The following is an 18,590-nucleotide window of genomic DNA, read 5'->3' on the forward strand; positions in this document are numbered from 1 at the left end:
TGACATTTAATCCTGATTGCTGGAAGGAGACTCGGGGTTTCATTAGATCTGTTATTTGAAGGCTCTTGGCTATTTATCGGATGTGTATTAGCAATTTATCTCTTAGATAAATTTCTATCCATATGCTTGTTGCATACAGTCATGCTCGAAATTGTTGGCACCCCAGAAATTTTTCCAGAAAATCAAGTATTTCTCACAGAAAAGTATTGCAGGAACACATGTTTTGCTATGCACAGGTTTATTCCCTTTGTGTGTATTGGAACACAACAAAAAAGGGAGGAAAAAAGCAAATTGTACATAATGTCAAACAAAACTCCAAAAATGGGCCGGACAAAATTATTGGCACCCTTTCAAAATTGTGGCTAAATAAAATTGTTTCAAGCATGTGATGCTCCTTTAAACTCACCTTGGGCAAGTAACAGGTGTGGGCAATATAAAAATCACACCTGAAAGCAGATAAAAAGGAGAGAAGTTCACTTAGTCTTTGCATTGTGTGTCTGTGTGTGTCTGGGGACTTGAGAACCAAAATTGTGGACAAATATCAACAATCTCAAGGTTACAAGTCCATCTCCAGAGATCTAGATTTGCCTTTGTCCACAGTGTGCAACATTATCAAGAAGTTTGCAACCCATGGCACTGTAGCGAATCTCCCTGGTCGTGGACAGAAGAGAAAAATTGATGAAAGGTTGCAACGCAGGATAGTCCGGATGGTGGATAAGCAGCCCCAAACAAGTTCCAAAGGAATGCAAGCTGTCCTGCAGGCTCAGGGAGCATCAGTGTCAGCGCAAACTATCCGTCGACATTTAAATGAAATGAAACGCTATGGCAGGAGACCCAGGAGGACCCCACTGCTGACACAGAGACATAAAAAAGCAAGATTAGAGTTTGCTAAAATGTACTTGAGTAAGCCAAAATCCTTCTGGGAAAAGGTCTTGTGAACAGATGAGAACAAGATAGAGCTTTTTGGTAAAGCACATCATTCTACTGTTTACCGAAAATGAAATGAGGCCTACAAAGAAAAGAACACAGTACCTACAGTGAAATGTGGTGGAGCTTCAATGATGTTTTGGGGTTGTTTTGCTGCCTCTGGCACTGGGTGCCTTGAATGTGTGCAAGGGATCATGAAATCTGAGGATTACCAAAGGATTTTGGGTCGCACTGTAGAGCCCAGTGTCAGAAAGCTGGGTTTGCGTCCGAGATCTTGGGTCTTCCAGCAGGACAATGACCCCAAACATACGTCAAAAAGCACCCAGAAATGGATGGCAAGAAAACGCTGGAGAGTTCTGAAGTGCCCAGCAATGAGTCCAAATCTGAATCCCATTGAACACCTGTGGAGAGATCTTAAATTTGCTGTTGGGAAAAGGCGCCCTTCCAATAAGAGAGACCTGGAGCAGTTTGCAAAGGAAGAGTGGTCCAAAATTCTGGGTGAGAGATGTAAGAAGCTTATTGATGGTTATAGGAACCGACTGATTTCAGTTATTTTTTCCAAAGGGTGTGCAACCAAATATTAAGTTAAGGGTGCCAATAATTTTGTCCGGCCCATTTTTGGAGTTTTGTTTGACATTATGTCCAATTTGCTTTTTTTCCTCCCTTTTTTTGTTGTGTTCTAATACATACAAAGGGAATAAACCTGTGTATAGCAAAACATGTGTTCCTGCAATACTTTTCTGTGAGAAATACTTGATTTTCTGGAAAAATTTCTGGGGTGCCAACAATTTCGAGCATGACTGTATGTTATTACTTGGAACTTTATTCCATGACCCTAATAAAAGTTAGTATATACAAGTGTAGTATGCTACAATACGCTATACAAATATGCTAAGACTATATACACACAGAGAGATTAGTAAATACTGTTAACAATATAAACCCATCATTAAATGTCAAAAATTAATCCTCTTCATTAGAAATCCCATTTCTTTTAAGAGGTAGGAGTTATCATACCTATAAACTAATAGAATTATAAATCCAGCTGCCCCAGAACTAGTGTAGCTTATTACCTAATTCCTGGCACCAGCAGGAATGTATAAGTATTGGGGGGGAAGGGAGAGTGAATACACACAAACATATAAAAGCACACACACACTTTATCCCCCACACCAATCCCAGATACACGCATATTTCTTTCTTAATTAGCCAGTATGAGTTGACAAGACTTTGGTGATAACAGATTCACTTTCACTCCTCTCAGTATTGACTTCTTACAAAGATACTACTACTTTAAATTAATAATTGTATCTATTCTGCTTGCTTACTTATGTAATAAGGACATTCCTAGTTCAAAACATGTTTTAAACACTTTATCAAATTATTAAATATTATTTCTGAGCCCTACAGGATAGGTTTATTAAACTGAGAACACACACTATATATTCACACCACGAGATAAGAGCGTGAGAGTAGAATTAATATTAATATACTAAGCAATTTTAAGTGATTCAATCCTAATTATACTCCATACAATACAAATAGTACTTATTATTATAAAAACTGAGAGGAAGATTTTTATTACTTACAGATGTTCATCAAGTTTCTTTTTCAGAATGACTGACTATAAATGAAAGAAAAAAAATTACTTGACACAAACAAAGCTGTATATTTTTATCTATATTTTTAACCGAAGCATGATTGAGATTTGGGACAAAGAATTTACAGGGAAAAGAACTAGACTTTCTCTCCTTACGTGTTTATATGCAAATTCACAGTATTTATCTATCTCTTCATATGCCAAAGCATCTCAAAGTAGTTTTTAATAAAAAAACAGCAATAGAAATAATTAAAAATACTTAAAAGAATGCAAAATAATATAAACCAGTATTCTGTAAAACAGTCCTTAAAAGATGCAATAAAAGATTTTCTTTTTCGTTCCAACATTCAAATTGAGAAGGATTGGATGAAAGGGTAAGTTCTGAATATGTAACTACGGGTTGTTAAGTCAGGTGCCCCCCCCACCGCCCTCAAAAGTCAGGGTGACAGCATCAGTGCTGTCACAGAGAACACCCACCCAATATTCAGCAACTCCTGGTTTACAGAGCAGGACCACGTTTGATTATTTCAGTAACTAGTTACTAACCCAGTCTAGTAATATGAAGGCAATTTGGGTCAAGTTATTTAGGGGTTAATATGTCATAACCGAAACCTTGAAAGTAGTTCAACAACTAATTGGCAGCCATAACAGTTACTTCAAAAGAGTCATAATGCGTGCGTAGCTCGTGTGTCACTCTGCAACCTAGCTGATGCAACTTGTACCGAATACAAGGGCAGAGCAATATAGAGGACACTGCTATAATTTAAGTATGAAGTTGCAAGCATGTGAGTAAGTATAGCTAGATTATCTCTGTACAAGAAAGGACATAATTTGTATATCAATGAATAGCAATAGGCAGTTCTAACTACAGAGGTCACCTGGACCTCCAATGATAATGATGACTTTAAAAGCTCCTTCGGACCCATTCTTTCTAAAGGAGCGAAACCCCATTTGCAACAGATTAAACGCTCCAACCCCCAGTGATAATCCAGGAGCATATTGGTGTCAGCTGTGTCCAAAGTCACTAAGGGTTCAAGCAAAAATCAACAAGAGTTATGCTCCCTTTATCTCTTTTCCAGAGACAGAGACATGATTGATTCTCATTGGACTGAGATGAAGGAACTGTAAATATAATCCAATTTAACAGCATTATAGCTAAGACTATATGCTGAAATGTCTTTTGAAATTTTACCATGGACATTTTATGGATGATATACATTATCATGGGTATTTTAAGTGTTTCACAAACCAACAATGTATCTATTTGGGTTATCTCACACATGACACCACCAAAACCCTTTCCATAGTTTGAATACACAAGCGGAAAAATGTGCATGTATGATTCGGAAATAATCTGATTACTTGCATTAGTATTTCACATCAATTCCTACAGTATGAAGGAATTTTATACTACAGTAGTGGCCAAAATTGTGGAAACCTTTTGGGAAAAGTACAGTAGAAATGCCACCTTTGGTTAAGTTTCCACCAATTTTTCTTCTAATTTCTTTATAACTGTAGTCTTGTTCACTTAATAATACTATTTTACATCGCTTTCTGGGCAACCAATCAACTCTTTGCACCATTACTTTAATTTTATTACGTTTTACAAGTTCACTAAATGAAAGAACACAAAAAAAAAACCAACCAACTTGATAGCGATCGCATAACACACTGACAAATGTCCTCTCGGCTTCAATACATGACGTCAATAACTGAATCCTACTGATCTGATTGGCTCATTGCCAAAACAAGATGACATCTGATTGGCTCTGTAAACACTCATGCTCATTGGCTACAATCACATGAAGGAAAGCTACCTGATATCAACCTAAGCAAGTTGTGCTTCCTTTTTCTGGTTATTTGGCTATAACGTTTCATAGAATACAATACAGATAATTGAACAAACTTTGTTGCATTACATTCTTGATTAAATTAGCTTTCCATTGATATATAATTTTATGGTACTACTCCAAAAAAAGAAAGGGGGTGTTATTAGCCATCAAACCTCAAAAATACTTTTTCCAAAAGGTTTCCACAATTTTGGCCACTACTTTATATTAAACCATCTCAACTAAATATAAATATAAGGACCATGTCACTCAAGAAGTAATTTGAGGAAACCCCTAATGGATTAAACTCTTAATTTAGGTGCAACCTCAGACATTTCAAATCACATGCCTACCTGTTTCTATGAAAACATGCCACAAGACATGTGTGGAAGCTGCCGGAAGGACAACATATACAAAAATAATCAAACGACGCACAGATAGCACATGTAGCATGCAAAACAGAATTGAAATCTTGTCCAATTAAACAAATCAGAATCAGCCACAGATGAGACTGATTCAGAGCAGGTGGAAATAAATAGGAAGCCATACTCACAATAGCCTTGTGCAGAAACCCATGCCAAGAGACAGAGGCGACAGTTTAGTACGAAGTGAACAGCAGCCAACAGAAGAAACTGTTTAGTATCTTTTCTGAAGATAATACAATTAAAGCAAGGCATTCTCACAGAGCATGCGCATTATCTTCTCTTTCTGTGCTCGCTAAGGTTTCTTTCTCCTATCTCATCCTCTAGAGAATTCTGAAAAACTACCACAAAGGTGTATTAAGGGTAGGAGTGAGCGTTCATACTCAAAGCAGGTGCTACAATAAACAAGGTTAACTTTACAAAAAAAGATGAACTCAAATATGGAACAATAAAAAAGGGATCATTATAATCCCAATTTTTTTTTTGGCATGGACAAGGTTTTGATCCAATATGTGACAATAATTTGCCAAATGCGCCTAAAATAGAATCTGTGATGGAGAACCAACATAATGCTTACGATATATTTTATCCAAACCTCAGGTTCTTTATTTATATAATAAATTAGATTTTAAATGACGATTTCTCCTTAATGATTGAATGTACAAATCTAAAATGGTTTTGCTCACAAAGTGAAAAGGGAGGGAATTGGGAGTCTCAGCACTTAGGGCAGACTTGTGCTGCGAACATATTAAGCAACGTATCCGTTTAATTTGCTCCAATGCATTTATCATGTCTAGAAGGGAAAAAAACCACACTCTTGTGTTATCATAGTTCCAATGCTGCAAATCAATATGCACGACATTGATATATATTGCCTGTAGGTCAGAAAATGAATCTTTATATCAAGTAAATTATTAGCTATCCAGAAAGTTGTAGTTTTTATTGTTGCCACGTGTATAGGTTTAAAGGTGGATGCCAGCCGAGTCTCCAGCTGGAAATATCTACTCCAATCCCATCCCATCTTAGCTGTTCCTTTCACTGTCCCATCAGGTTTCTGACAGAGACCTGAATGCCAATGTAGGCTTTTTTTTTTAAAAACCATCAGCTTTTCTTTTGAGAAACTCAATTAGATTTCACTAAGAACATTTTTGGGGGGGAGGGAGAGAGAAGGTAGGCACTTCATCAATTAAAAAGGATACAAACTGAAAATGACACCATTTTGCCTTTAGATATGAAAGCAATGAAATTTGACAGAAAAAATAATATTTTGAGCAGGAAAGTAGGGGGCACCAGAACATTTGGGACCATGTATTTGTATATCTTTCCACTTACATCTTCAGCTTTTGATCCTTGCTCGTGCAAAGACTTCTGTAATTCTTCAACCTGAGACTGTACTTCAAGCAATCTCTGATTTACAAGCCTAGAAATAAGAAACAAGATTAAACTTTTAAGAAGCAACCAATGGGTTTATTTTTCTCCTAAAAGAATCGTCTGCTTGACAAGGATCTTGTGGGTGTTTAGAAATATTTATGGAAATAATGGCCTTAAGGTTTTATTTTCTTATTAGCACATTCTCCTGTCCTTCAAATGAAACAATAGTACTATGTCTCTTCCTAAATTACGGTAGAAGTCAATGAAGTCACAAACATGTTGTAAGTACATCACAGACTATCTGAAAGACAGTGTTATTTTAATCAAGTGGATGATTTTTCTGCCATAGGCTCCTTGTTATTTTTCATTCTCATTTTTCCAGCATCTCTAGCAGTTCAAGATCACACCACTAAAATACATGCCAAACTGGTGGTTTTTTTCAATGGAGTTTCTTGAGTGCTTCAGTTGGAACCGGCACAAAAATGGACACATATAGTCTTCTTGTTTATGGAGATTCTCAGTCATTCAGGTCGTAGTTGTCCAAAGTTGCTTTTTTATGAGGCAACTAGACTTTCTTTTTTTTTTTGAAGACATTTCGCTTCTCATCCAAGAAGCTCCTTCAGCACTGACTGGACAGATGTGGAATACTTCTTGCAGACGGTCATTTGCATTCTTTTAGAAGGTCCTTGAGGCCACCTGGAGGTTTATCTGTGTTGTCAGGGACAGCTGAGTCCAAATGGGTTACAATGCATTTAAAAGACAAAGGCCACTCTTTCGAAGACAGCAAAGTCCACATTTTGGATGGAAAGGACCACTGGTTTGAAAGAGGGGTCAAAGAGACCATCTATGTCAAAACCGAACAGCCTTCCCTCAACAGAGCAGGAGGGATATGACATCATCTATCTCCAGTCTATCACACGGTCCTTTCAACAGTTCCAAGAGGACTCCACACCCATTTGCACTACTTAGGTGACCCTGACAACACATATAAACCTCCAGGTGGCCTCAACGGCTCTCTAAAAGAATGCAAATGACCAGCTGACTGCAAGGAGTATAAATCCTTCCATTTCCCACCATCCAGTCAAGAGCTGACGAAGCTTCTTGGATGAGAAGCGAAATGTCTTTAAAAAAGAAAAAGAAAGTCCAGTTGCTTCGTGAAAAAGTATCTTTGGGATATAGTGTTCTTTTTTTCCTCTTCTTTATTTCCCCTTTTACTGCTTCAGGTGTTGAGTGAGATACAAAGTTTTGGTTCTTGCTCTTCTGGCAGCCTCAAAGTCTCTCAAACTCCAACCCCACGTCTACATCATGAGAGTGGTAACAGGACAAAATAAAGGGTCGCTAGGAGTGGGTGAAGTATGGCGTGGCCTTGTGCCTCAGGACCATTATGGTAGCCATGAAGGCCATCCTGGGTCACCCTGAAACAGCCTGATTAAAGGGGCTTTAGTGGCTCAGTGGGTTAGGACGCTGAGCTTGTCGATCGGAAGGTCGGCAGTTTGGCGGGTCGAATCCCGAGTGCCGCGTAGCAGAGTGAGCGCCTGTTACTCGTCCTAGCTTCTGCCCACCTAGCAGTTCGAAAGCACGTAAAAATGCAAGTAGAAAAATAGGGACCACTACGGTGGGAAGGTAACAGCGTTCCGTGCGCCTTTGGCGTCTAGTCATGCCGGCCACATGACCACGGAGATGTCCTCGGACAAGCGCTGGCTCTTCGGCTATGAAACGGAGATGAGCACCGGCCCCTAGAGTCGGAAACGACTAGCACACATGTGCGGGGGAACCTTTACCTTTACCTTAGTGAATCTGCAACAGGCCCAGCAAGCCTGCAATGGATAATATATTGCTACAGAAAATATAGCAAGATACATATAGTAAAGCCTCTATTAGGCTTAACACATAAATATCCAAAAAAAAAAGACACACATTCTGACCCTCACTCTAGTGATGTTATTACCTCACCACTCCAATATATCCTTGGGAGTCTTCCGACCTTAACATAAATAATAACGTGCAGTCCCAGCCAAAAATTTTTTCTTTTTAATATCTTTAAAGTGGAAGCAAGTGGTTCCAATCCGCTTCCACCTCACTACTCTAAAAGAAAAACAGCACCTTCTTACCTGTTCTCTGTTTCTAATTCATTCTTTCTCAGATTGGCATCATCCAAGAGACTCTGCAGCAAAGCAATCCTCTCGTTGTCAGACACCTCCTGTTTAAGTTTTAGCACTTTGTTTTCATGTTGAAGGCGAATAAGCTTTTCCCTTGAGAAACAAAGCAGGAGTAATGAAATAGTGTCCCGCTTTGGGAAAGATCAATACCATCACTATAGAAAGTCTGCATTGTGAAGTAACCATATGTTGGACAGCATCAATCTACTTTGGATCATTTTTCTCAATAAGTGAACAAATTTGTTTAATTCAGTCTTCTTGATCTAGTTTTAGGACTTGCGTTAGATCATATTTATGCAGAAATAATGAGAATCCTAAAGTCGCGAACTCCCCCCACCCCCGCAATAGCTTCATCCAGTTGACAACAATATCATTGGTATACTTCTCCAGGCTTTCTATCCTTGCAAACCATTTTGCTTTTATCGCATCTACACATTACTTCATATAGTCTATGTTAATTGTTCTCTTTTACAAGATCTCATTAGCTCCACCCATCCATGATTTTCATGTTCTTCCCCTTATTCATTTATTCTTTCTTCATATATTACTTTTGTGATCAAATCCTTACTCTTTCTGTATAACCAAACCTAGATTAACTTCCACATCCATTTTCTCCCAAGCTCACTCCTGAGGCAAAAAATGGCTTTTCAGAAATTCTCATCTCCCTTGTATCCTTCACTAAATCTATCTTTCATCACAAACAATTTTTCACCATAAATAATCATATCAGTTGTGGTTTTTAGATTCATTCCTTTTCAATTTGAAGAGGTAGTCCTGATTTAGCAACTGCAATGATCATGCATAGTTACAATAGTGATGAAAAAATAACTTTAGGACCAAGCTTCTCATATGCGACCTTCACAGATACGTAAAGCAAAGGAAAGCTGAAGTAAGTTCTAATGATCAGCCATAGTTTCACTTAACGACCGTTCTGTTTAAGGACCAATTTTCCAATCCCAACTGTGATCAATAAATGAGGATTACCTATATGCAACAACAGTATAATCCCATTTTTGTACTCTCTTTCTCATTTCTACTCATCCATTCCTGTCACCTAACAGAATAATTTTTCCCCTGCTTTTCTTCAGAAAGCTGCTCAATTTTTGTACAATTTATCTTTGGCTCTTCCATTGCTGCCATTCAATGAAGGTTAACAACATCCAGATTCCTATTTTCGCATGCATCCACAGGAACTCAGAAAACACTAATTCATACTTTTAAAGCCACAGAAATGAGGATGTTTATTTTATTTATTTTTATTTTTATTTATTTTAATTCCATTTATATCCCGCCCTTCTCCGAAGACTCAGGGCGGCTTACAAGCTTAGCAGTAGCCTTCATTCTATGTATATGCCTGCTTATTAGGGCTTTCACACACACCCCAAGTGGCATTATTACAAAGTCAGCTTAATTGCCCCCAACAATCTGGGTCCTCATTTCACCTACCTGGGAAGGATGGAAGGCTGAGTCAACCTTGAGCCTGGTGGGATGCGAACCTGCACTAATTGCAGGCAGCTGGTGTTACTTAAGGAGGCATTAGCCCACTGCTCCACCAAGGCTCTTGGTGCTATAAATGCATTTTCTAACTAGCTCTAGTTTAACATGCACTAATCAATTTTATTGGTATATTTTATAAACCATCTCTAACTCCATGAAGTTAAGAAACATAATTTTAATACTAGCTTGATTCATTTACTCCAAAATTAATTTCCATTTAAGAGCATCAGGAAGCTCCAGAGACGAAAACAGAAAGTATAGTAGAAAGTGAACAAATTAAATGAGTGAGGTTACAGTTAAATATCATCAATTTTTGGTCTAGTTTACGCTAATCTGCTCTCATAAAATAGACCATGGATACTCCCCATCTCCTTTTACTCAACAGGGTCTTCAATAGTTTAGTTTAAAATAGAATGCATTTTTTAAAAAATGAAAAGAGGAGAGAAAGGAGATAAAAATGCACTCACAATTCTTGTGAAATTCAAGGAAGGATTAAATTGATTCAAATATTTGCCTAAGGAAGATTAAACCCATTTTTTTTTACTAAACTTAAACAGAGATAAAATTTTAAACTGGGCAAGATCAGTAAGAACTGTTAGTCCTGATAAAATATCAGTAATATATGAAGCTATAAATGCATGACCATATAAAAATATTTTATGTTTATCTTACTTTATTTCTGGAGTAATAATTTCTGCTGCTAAACTGTCAGAAGATTCTTGACCTTCCAAAGGTAATAATCCTTTTTTAGGTAATGGAGAAGAAAGAAAACATTAAACAGAATAGAATAGTAAATGAAGATGAAAAAATACTCTCCTATCCAAACCCAATAAATACTTAAGCATGCAGTTCAGAGTAAAACATAGCAAAACATTATCCTCTCATAAAAATATCCCTAAATATATACATTTTCAAACCTGCAATAAAAATTCACAATTTGGTAAACAGCAATTTGTCCTAATTCTAAACAATTTACATGACAAATAGTTCCTAAGTCAGAACTATTCCTTTTCATACTCCAACAAGATGCAAAAATGGAAAAAGTGATGCAAGTTTTAATAAAGGTTATAATTTTCTTATAAACTATTACATTTCCAGAATCTTACCTGAAGTAGTTAGTTGTCCTTCTTGTGCTTTTATACAACGAATCTCTTCAATGGTTTCCTTTAAAGAATCTCTCTCTGTCCTTAGCCTCTACAGATTTTAAAAAGAGAGATATTTCACTATTCCAGTAGACCAGGCATGTCAAACTCACAACGTCACGTGACGTTGCGCAACGTATCACGACTTTTTCCCCATTGCCAGTTATGGGGTGGGCGCAGTTTCGGCATGACACATCCAGCCCGTGGGCTGGGAGTTTGACATGCCTGCAATAGACAGTTCAAAAAGGATGAGGTTATGTTACAGATAGTCCTCGTCTTACAATCACAATTGGGACCAGACTTTCAGTCATAAGTCAGGATGATTATAAAGTGAGTCATCATGTTACTGGTCATGTTTTTTTACAATCATTTTTACTGCAGTCATTAAATGAATTGCTATAGTTATTAAGCAAATCCAGCTACCCCAATTGACTTTTTTCCCCCCTCAGAAACTAGCTGTTCAGATGGCACTTTACTGGTACTCATACTTCCTTGTCATATGTCAATATGTTTCAATTACATACCTAAACATTCTACAATCTATTATAAATTTCAGTTCAAAGGAAAATAAGTCAACTAGTATTTCTGAAATATATAATAGATTGGAGTTATAAAATGGGAAGGAATATTTAATTATGTATCACATAATATGGCCCAATATTTCTGGAACAAATCTATTAAAATCCATGAAACCTTTTAACAATAGAAAACACTAATGATAAAGTAAGCAGAAATCATATTGTACAATGTTCCATATTAATGGAAGCAAGGATGCAGTCAATAAAAACTAGGTCAAAAGTCTACAACTGATATGTGGATTATCATGATACACCTGCAACAGTAAAAGAGAACTGCAGTACATTATGGTTTATCAATAGAGCAATGCTTGCTTAAGTACACTAGCCTATCACAAAACTTATTATCCCTCGGCTAATGAACAACTAAATCCTCTACTCTGCTCAGTTTATTACTATATCTTTATATGGATTATAAAAAAAGATAATCTAACTGAATAGACGCAGATATAGATTTCAAACTTTATTATAAGATCTGTGATAAAGAAAAGGAGGAATATTTTTAATTGGAAGAAAAGGTGAACATGATAAAATGACCTAAAAGTATGCACATTAACATGATATGTAAAATCTAATAAAGAGAAAACAGAAGAAAACACAATAGGTTTATAAATAAATTTAAATTATGATTTGATATTAGTTAAGCATAAGATACAACTCTGTTTCCCGTCCTTATCTGTCTTCTTTAAGTGGTTACTTAATTTGTTTTTTGCCCTCAACTAGCAAATTAATTGAATCGTCTATGAGGCAAACACAGACCTGAATAAAATAGTAATGAAAACTTGCACAAAGAACTCAAAAAAGCAAAGCTGAATTATTAAGAACATATACTACAAATAAATTGCACACTGAATCCTCAAATGGCAGAGGATATTAAAAAAAGATTATATAAAAAGCCAAGATCAAAAGAAAAGTAAAAAAAGAGCAGTAGAAAACCACAACTGAACAATTCAGACAGCTGACTACACATGCATAATAAACATATATATACACTATGTTTAAAATAGCCACTTTAATTATCAATATTTTAGGTACAAAAGGGAACAGCAACATTTATATGTTGAATACATACATCTTTTTCTTTTTGGAAGCTATCTACTTTTTCTTTCAGCATCTTGTACTCAAATTCTAGTTTGTCGGCTTTTTTGGATTCTTCAGACAACCTGTTTTGAAGTTCAACTACCTGCAATAGCAAAAGGGATCACCATTTATCAATATAAAAGTGTAAATCTTCATTAAGAGCCAGTAATAAACATAAGACAAATCACAACAACCTTTAAATTGATATTTCCTTCTTCCTTCCTCCTCTCCTCTGAAGCAAACACAAGATCAGAAGGTTCAGCTTCTCATTTCAATTAATTAGATATATTCAAATCCACAACTATGGCATTTCAATGGTAACTTAAAAAGGTAAAGGTAAAGGTTCCCCCGCACATGTGTGCTAGTCGTTTCCGACTCTAGGGGCCGGTGTTCATCTCCGTTTCAAAGCCGAAGAGCCAGCATTTGTCTGAGGACGTCTCCGTGGTCATGTGGCCGGCATGACTAGACGCCAAAGGCGCACGGAACGCTGTTACCTTCCCACCGTAGCGGTCCCTATTTTTCTACTTGCATTTTTTACGTGCTTTCGAACTGCTAGGTTGGCAGAAGCTGGGACGAGTAACAGGCGCTGACTCTGCTACGCGGCACTCGGGATTCGACCCGCCAAACTGCCAACCTTCTGATCAACAAGTTCAGCGTCCTAACCCACTGAGCCACCGCGTCCCCCAATGGTAACTTAAACCTGGTTAAATTCATTTACAATGTTTCAATCTTTTAAATTCTGTACTGAATTCAAACATGACAAATAAAATAGATGCTTCAAAATGCTCCAACGAAGAGACACAGGGAATGTACAGAAATTTGCTTAGGTTTCTTTTCATAAAAATAAAGTATTGTATTAAAACATAGCAGTGGCAATCAGTACTGTTGGGAAACATGGAATGACAGTCTTGCATTCTGAAATATATAATGGTTTATTATTTAATTATTTCTTCTATTTATTATAATATAGTATGCAATATATTAAGTAATAGTAATGTTAGTAATTGGACTCTGAGCATTGAAAAGAACACATAACTTTATTGATGAAAGAAAAAGATGAGTTTACATCCCACAATCACTAGATATTTTCCCATTTTGATTTAGCAAAATTATACTTGCTATTCAGGTCTGTTCTTTCACTGATATATATAACAAATAGAAATGAATACAATAAGGAACTATACCAACAGACACAAATGAAAACAAAATTGGTAACTAAAAAACTTTGTGTTCAAGATTACCCCATGAGGTAATTAAAGATCACAGTCCAATACTAAAATCTTGCTTTGAGAATAAAGTTGCATAAACATGTTCCTCATAATTCATCTGCCTGGTTGCACATAACATAACATAACATAACATAACATAACATAACATAACATAACATAACATAACATAACATAACATAACATAACATAACATAACATAACATAACAAACATAACATAACATAACATAACAACATAACATAACCTTGATATAGTAAAAAGCCATAGCTGTCTAATTTACATATAAACTAAATCACAGGAAGAAATTAACAAACATCTGAGGCAACTTTGATTTGATTGAAAAATTATCTGACTCCCAAGTAGCTCTACATAATAAAAAGGAAGGAAAAAAACAATTATAATTTAACAGAGAAAATTGCATATACATCCAGATAAAATCATTCCAACACATAATCAGAAAAAAACCAAACCTAGGGATTTGGCAAACCACCTCATCTCAGGCCTGGGACCACCTCACGCCTATTCCAGCACCCAAACTACCACACCACGCTGGCTCTCGGTAGAAATGGCAAGGTGACCCACATAAATTATTTGTAAGACTGTCAGAATATATTTCTGTTAGTTCCTGCCCTCACCTGCCTCTTATATGTTTCCAATTGGCTGCGAGCTGCATTGGCTTTCCTCAGTTCTTCTTCCAAGCTCACTGTGTTTTGCATGTACATTGTGTTTTTCTCTTCCAAAAGTTTCACTTGCCTCCGTAGATCCCCAAGATCTTCTAGCTTCTTTTTGTACGATTCTACTTGGCTTTCTAACTTGGCAACTTTATCAGATGAGTGCCTACAAAGAGAAGTGTCGCCAAGATTTAGTTACTAGAATCTCTTTTCAGTTTATTGGAAGAGTAGCCTTAGAGTCATCTGCTTACGTGTATCTTAATGTTGTGATTCAGGGTCAGCCTGTGGGTTCGGCAGTTGGGTCGGACGACTCAGAGGAGGAGGGGGGTGTTGAAGAGCTTGCTGAGGGGGTTGAAGATCTTGCTGATGAGAGCCCTCAGCCAGGCCCCTCCCACCTGGTCACGACGGAGACCCAGCTGTGTGAGCCTGACAGCGTGGATGAAGATGACCCACAGCTGGCCCTGTTCAAGGACGCCCGACGCAGGAGGCAGTCAATCAGGAGTAAACAGAGGAAGGCAATGGGGCACCTCGGAAGGAGGCAGAGAGAAGCCACGCCCTGAACTGTATAAAAGGGGAATGCGTGGGAGGGCTGGTTTGCTGAAGGCAACCGCTTGATTAGTTCCTGTTTCATAGCTCCTGTTTCATGGTTGGTGTCTTGTTTTGCTCTGTTTTATGTTAATAAATTTGGCAGGCTTAATTCCAGCCTCTTGCCGTTTGTAAAGGGGTTGTCCCTGCCTTTTCTGCAGGGCCGGTAGCAGGCTGGTACAGAACACTTAAAGCTGTGCTACTTGCAGGGAAAAGGGACAGGAAAATACATACAGCAACTCTTGATGTCACTGAAGACAGGTGTCATGGCTGCCAATCGGCTTGCTTCGCAACTCCCGCTCACAGCCTGACATCAGCAACAGTGGGAGGGATGTGGGGAGGGTTTAAAAGAATACCAAGAATCCGGCTCAAAGCATGAGACAAGGTCATTTGCTGGGAATGTCTGTGAGACTAAAGAGCCTGTTACCCAAGCTAAAATAACTATGGGTATGCCAAGAGGGAAAGGGAAAGTTAATTATGGTTTTTGTGCACAAAAATAGCCGAGTTGGCTTCGCTACTTCTGTAACTATGTTGGTCTAGTAAATTATACTCTTGGAGAAACGAAATATCCCAGGAGTCTTTATTCACTGCAAGACCCATGTTGGGTGGTGGTTAACATTAGGGTGTATGCCTGGCTGTATTCAGCAATGGCATATTGGGACTTCCCAGTGTTGGGACCTCAATCCTCTTGGAAACAGACAATAGGAAAGCCCATTTTATTTTTTTTATTTTTTTATTTTTTTTGTATTTGGAGGAACACCTCCAGATTTGAAGGGGTCGCTCTAGTCAATGCTATTATGCCCCTATAGTACATGCCAGTTCTTCATCTAAAATCTCATGGCAGCTGACAAGGAATTAAAAAGATGGATTCAGAACAAGTTAATGAAGACATAATAATCCTACAGCATAATATACAACTGTCCAAGCTATAGTAAATGGACAGCTACTGCCCAAATAGATAGAGCACAGCAGCACAACTGTAAAAGCCCCATGTCCAATTCTCACAGTGATTTAACCTGGAAGTAGAATCTAAGCATCCAGATAAGTTTACATCGGTGGTAGTGACCTTGCTTACTAGAGTACTTTATATTAATTGGAGCCGATAGACAAATTTCAGGAAACATCACATGTAAAAAATTGTATTAATTGAGCATAGCCAACTTTAGGAGCAGGGTAACTGAGAGATAATCTTTTTCCAAGAGTCTCTACCCATCCAATTAGATCAAGCAGAATGGGCATGCTGCAGATCCCGTCAGCTAAAGAGTGGTGAGTGGTGGAAACCAAAACACGGCCTTTTTCCACAGTGGCCCCTGCTCTATGAAACATCCTTCCTTTGGAGATTGCAATGGCCTCAACCCTTGTTAGCCTTTCATAAGGCCTTAAAAACCTGACTATGTTCCCGTGCCTCGGGTGCTGAATGTGTTAGAGGCCCCCAATTCTTGGCTGTATTGCGAACTGGCCAAGTATCTTGTTCCTACGTACATTTAATCTGGATGTTTTTAGTGTTTTTATATTTTAAAATGTTTTTAGTATTTTCAATTGCAGTTGGCCAGAGTAATTGACTGAGATGGACAGCTATAGAAATTATTGAACGAATGAACAAACGAATGAAGGAATGAATGAATGAAATGGATGAATTAATGAATGCAATGTTGGATTTACTCTAATCAACAGATAATGAATATATCAGAAAGTATATAATCTAAGGGGTTAAAAATGATTTACCTTAATACATCCATCTCATCTTTCAGTGACTGAGCTTCTTCAGCCAGATTTGTTAAATCTTCATTTTGTTGCCGCAAGTCTGCAATTTCCTTTTCTAACTCTTCACAACGAATTCTATAATCATCCTTTGCTGCTTCTAATCTGAAATAAAACACTACAATATATTACATACGGAAAAGTACTTACAATCAAGATTTGCAGTTTTCTTCTCTTCTGTGTATCTACTTTTAAACGTAAATAAATAAATAACACTGAATAGTGTTTTGCCAGTTAAGGGGAAAAAGTCTCTGGGATACTCAGAAAACCTTCAAAAAACAGCAAATCATAATTTTCACTCAGTCAAAATTTTCAGAAACTGTAACTTAATTCTTATTGGGTACATATATTCAGGCACAGACATGGTTTTATTAATGGGCGTGGAGACTACAGGTTGCTTTAGAGTCAATCAAGTGACCTGTGTGGTTGTATTTGTCACTGCCATGTTGTCGTTTTTTAATGCTTTATGTCATGTCATCGTCTGTGAGTTGAGTGGCCATATAATCTACTTAATAAATAATACTACATACTAAAAAAACATGCATATGCATAGAGCCTTTGAAAACCATTTCTTTTCCCTAAAGTAATGAAAGTATTCTGTGGATTCAGGTCCAGCTGCCAATGAGATCCTCCTAGGCTATACAGCAAATAATGAGAAATTAGACAGAAATATATCTAGGAAGTTAGAAGCAAGACATCAAGTAGCCTTTTAATTATGTATTTTTAAAGTCAGCAAAACAAACAGCATTAATGATCAATGCCACTTTTATGCAAAGCTGGCATAAAAGCGGCAAATTTATTGGCTTTTTATTTTTAGGATTATTGGCAACTGTAAAAGGTTTCACAGTTCCTGGTGTATAAATCACAATCAACATACACATTTTATTTCAGTTATTGCTTTACATGGCAAATTTCTTCTTTAATCCTTAGCATGCCAGCAATACTGGTTTAATTTATACCTCATCAGTCACTGACCCCAAAAGTGTTACAAATAGACACAGACGCACATAATTACCATATTTTCCGGCGTATAAGACGACTCGGCGTATAAGACGACCCCCGACTTTTGAGAAGATTTTCAAGATTTTTCGTCTTATACGCCGGAAAATACTTACATGCCAGTTGCCAAGTGTCCGACACAAGCCCGATTCAGCCCCGTCTGATGCAGATGGTGCAAAGCCTCCCTTTTGAAGCCCAAAGGGGCTTTTCCTTCCACCCACCCATTTGAGAGCACATTTGCAGACGGAGCAGCTGCGTGTCTGGAGCCAAGCCCCGCCTAGGAGGCAGTCAGCCAGGTGGGCTCGGAAGACGCGCTGGAGAGCTGGGCTTGGGGCGGCCATGCCGAGGCCGGCTGGCGAGGGCCGTTGCGTGGTCTGCGGGCGAGAGGGGTGCCAGGCCCGCCAGAAGTCCCCGGAAGTTCCTGGAACGGGCTGGCAGGCACACTCTTCCCCGGCCCACCGGAAGTCCCCAGAAGTTCCTGGAACGGCCTGGCGGCGGGCGGGCGCTCCCTCCCCGACCCGCCGGGGAGCATCTCCAAAAGCGCAGCATCTGGCAGCTGGGAGTCCGTCGGCCTGGTCGCTGGCGAGCTGGCCCGCGGCTGGGGCCGGGGCCCAGGAACCGGTAGCCGGGTGCGGGTAGGGGGAAGGAAAGCCAGGTGCGGGCTTCTGCAGCTGGTTGCGAGGCCGGATGCGGGCGTCTGCTGGATCGCCGGTGAGCGGTCTCGAGGCCCCGCTGAATGTCGGG

At 38.3% G+C, this 18,590-nt stretch overlaps 1 protein-coding gene across 2 annotated transcripts in view; it reads right to left on the bottom strand.

The window, feature by feature from the left end:
* The window catches only part of HOOK3 (hook microtubule tethering protein 3), a 64,117-nt gene that overhangs the window by 13,124 nt on the left and 32,403 nt on the right, over nt 1-18,590 (bottom strand). For both annotated transcript variants that reach the window (XM_081316519.1, XM_081316520.1), the window contains exons 10-17: nt 16,812-16,952; nt 14,466-14,667; nt 12,595-12,705; nt 10,912-10,999; nt 10,478-10,547; nt 8,261-8,401; nt 6,111-6,198; nt 2,517-2,551 (exon numbers count right to left, since the gene is read on the bottom strand). In XM_081316519.1, the coding sequence (XP_081172645.1) occupies nt 2,517-2,551; nt 6,111-6,198; nt 8,261-8,401; nt 10,478-10,547; nt 10,912-10,999; nt 12,595-12,705; nt 14,466-14,667; nt 16,812-16,952 (876 nt within the window). The remainder of the gene's footprint in view (nt 1-2,516; nt 2,552-6,110; nt 6,199-8,260; nt 8,402-10,477; nt 10,548-10,911; nt 11,000-12,594; nt 12,706-14,465; nt 14,668-16,811; nt 16,953-18,590) is intronic.

Source organism: Vipera berus (genome assembly GCF_964194415.1).
Source record: "Vipera berus genome assembly, chromosome: 2".
In the NCBI taxonomy this organism is placed as follows: domain Eukaryota; kingdom Metazoa; phylum Chordata; class Lepidosauria; order Squamata; family Viperidae; genus Vipera; species Vipera berus.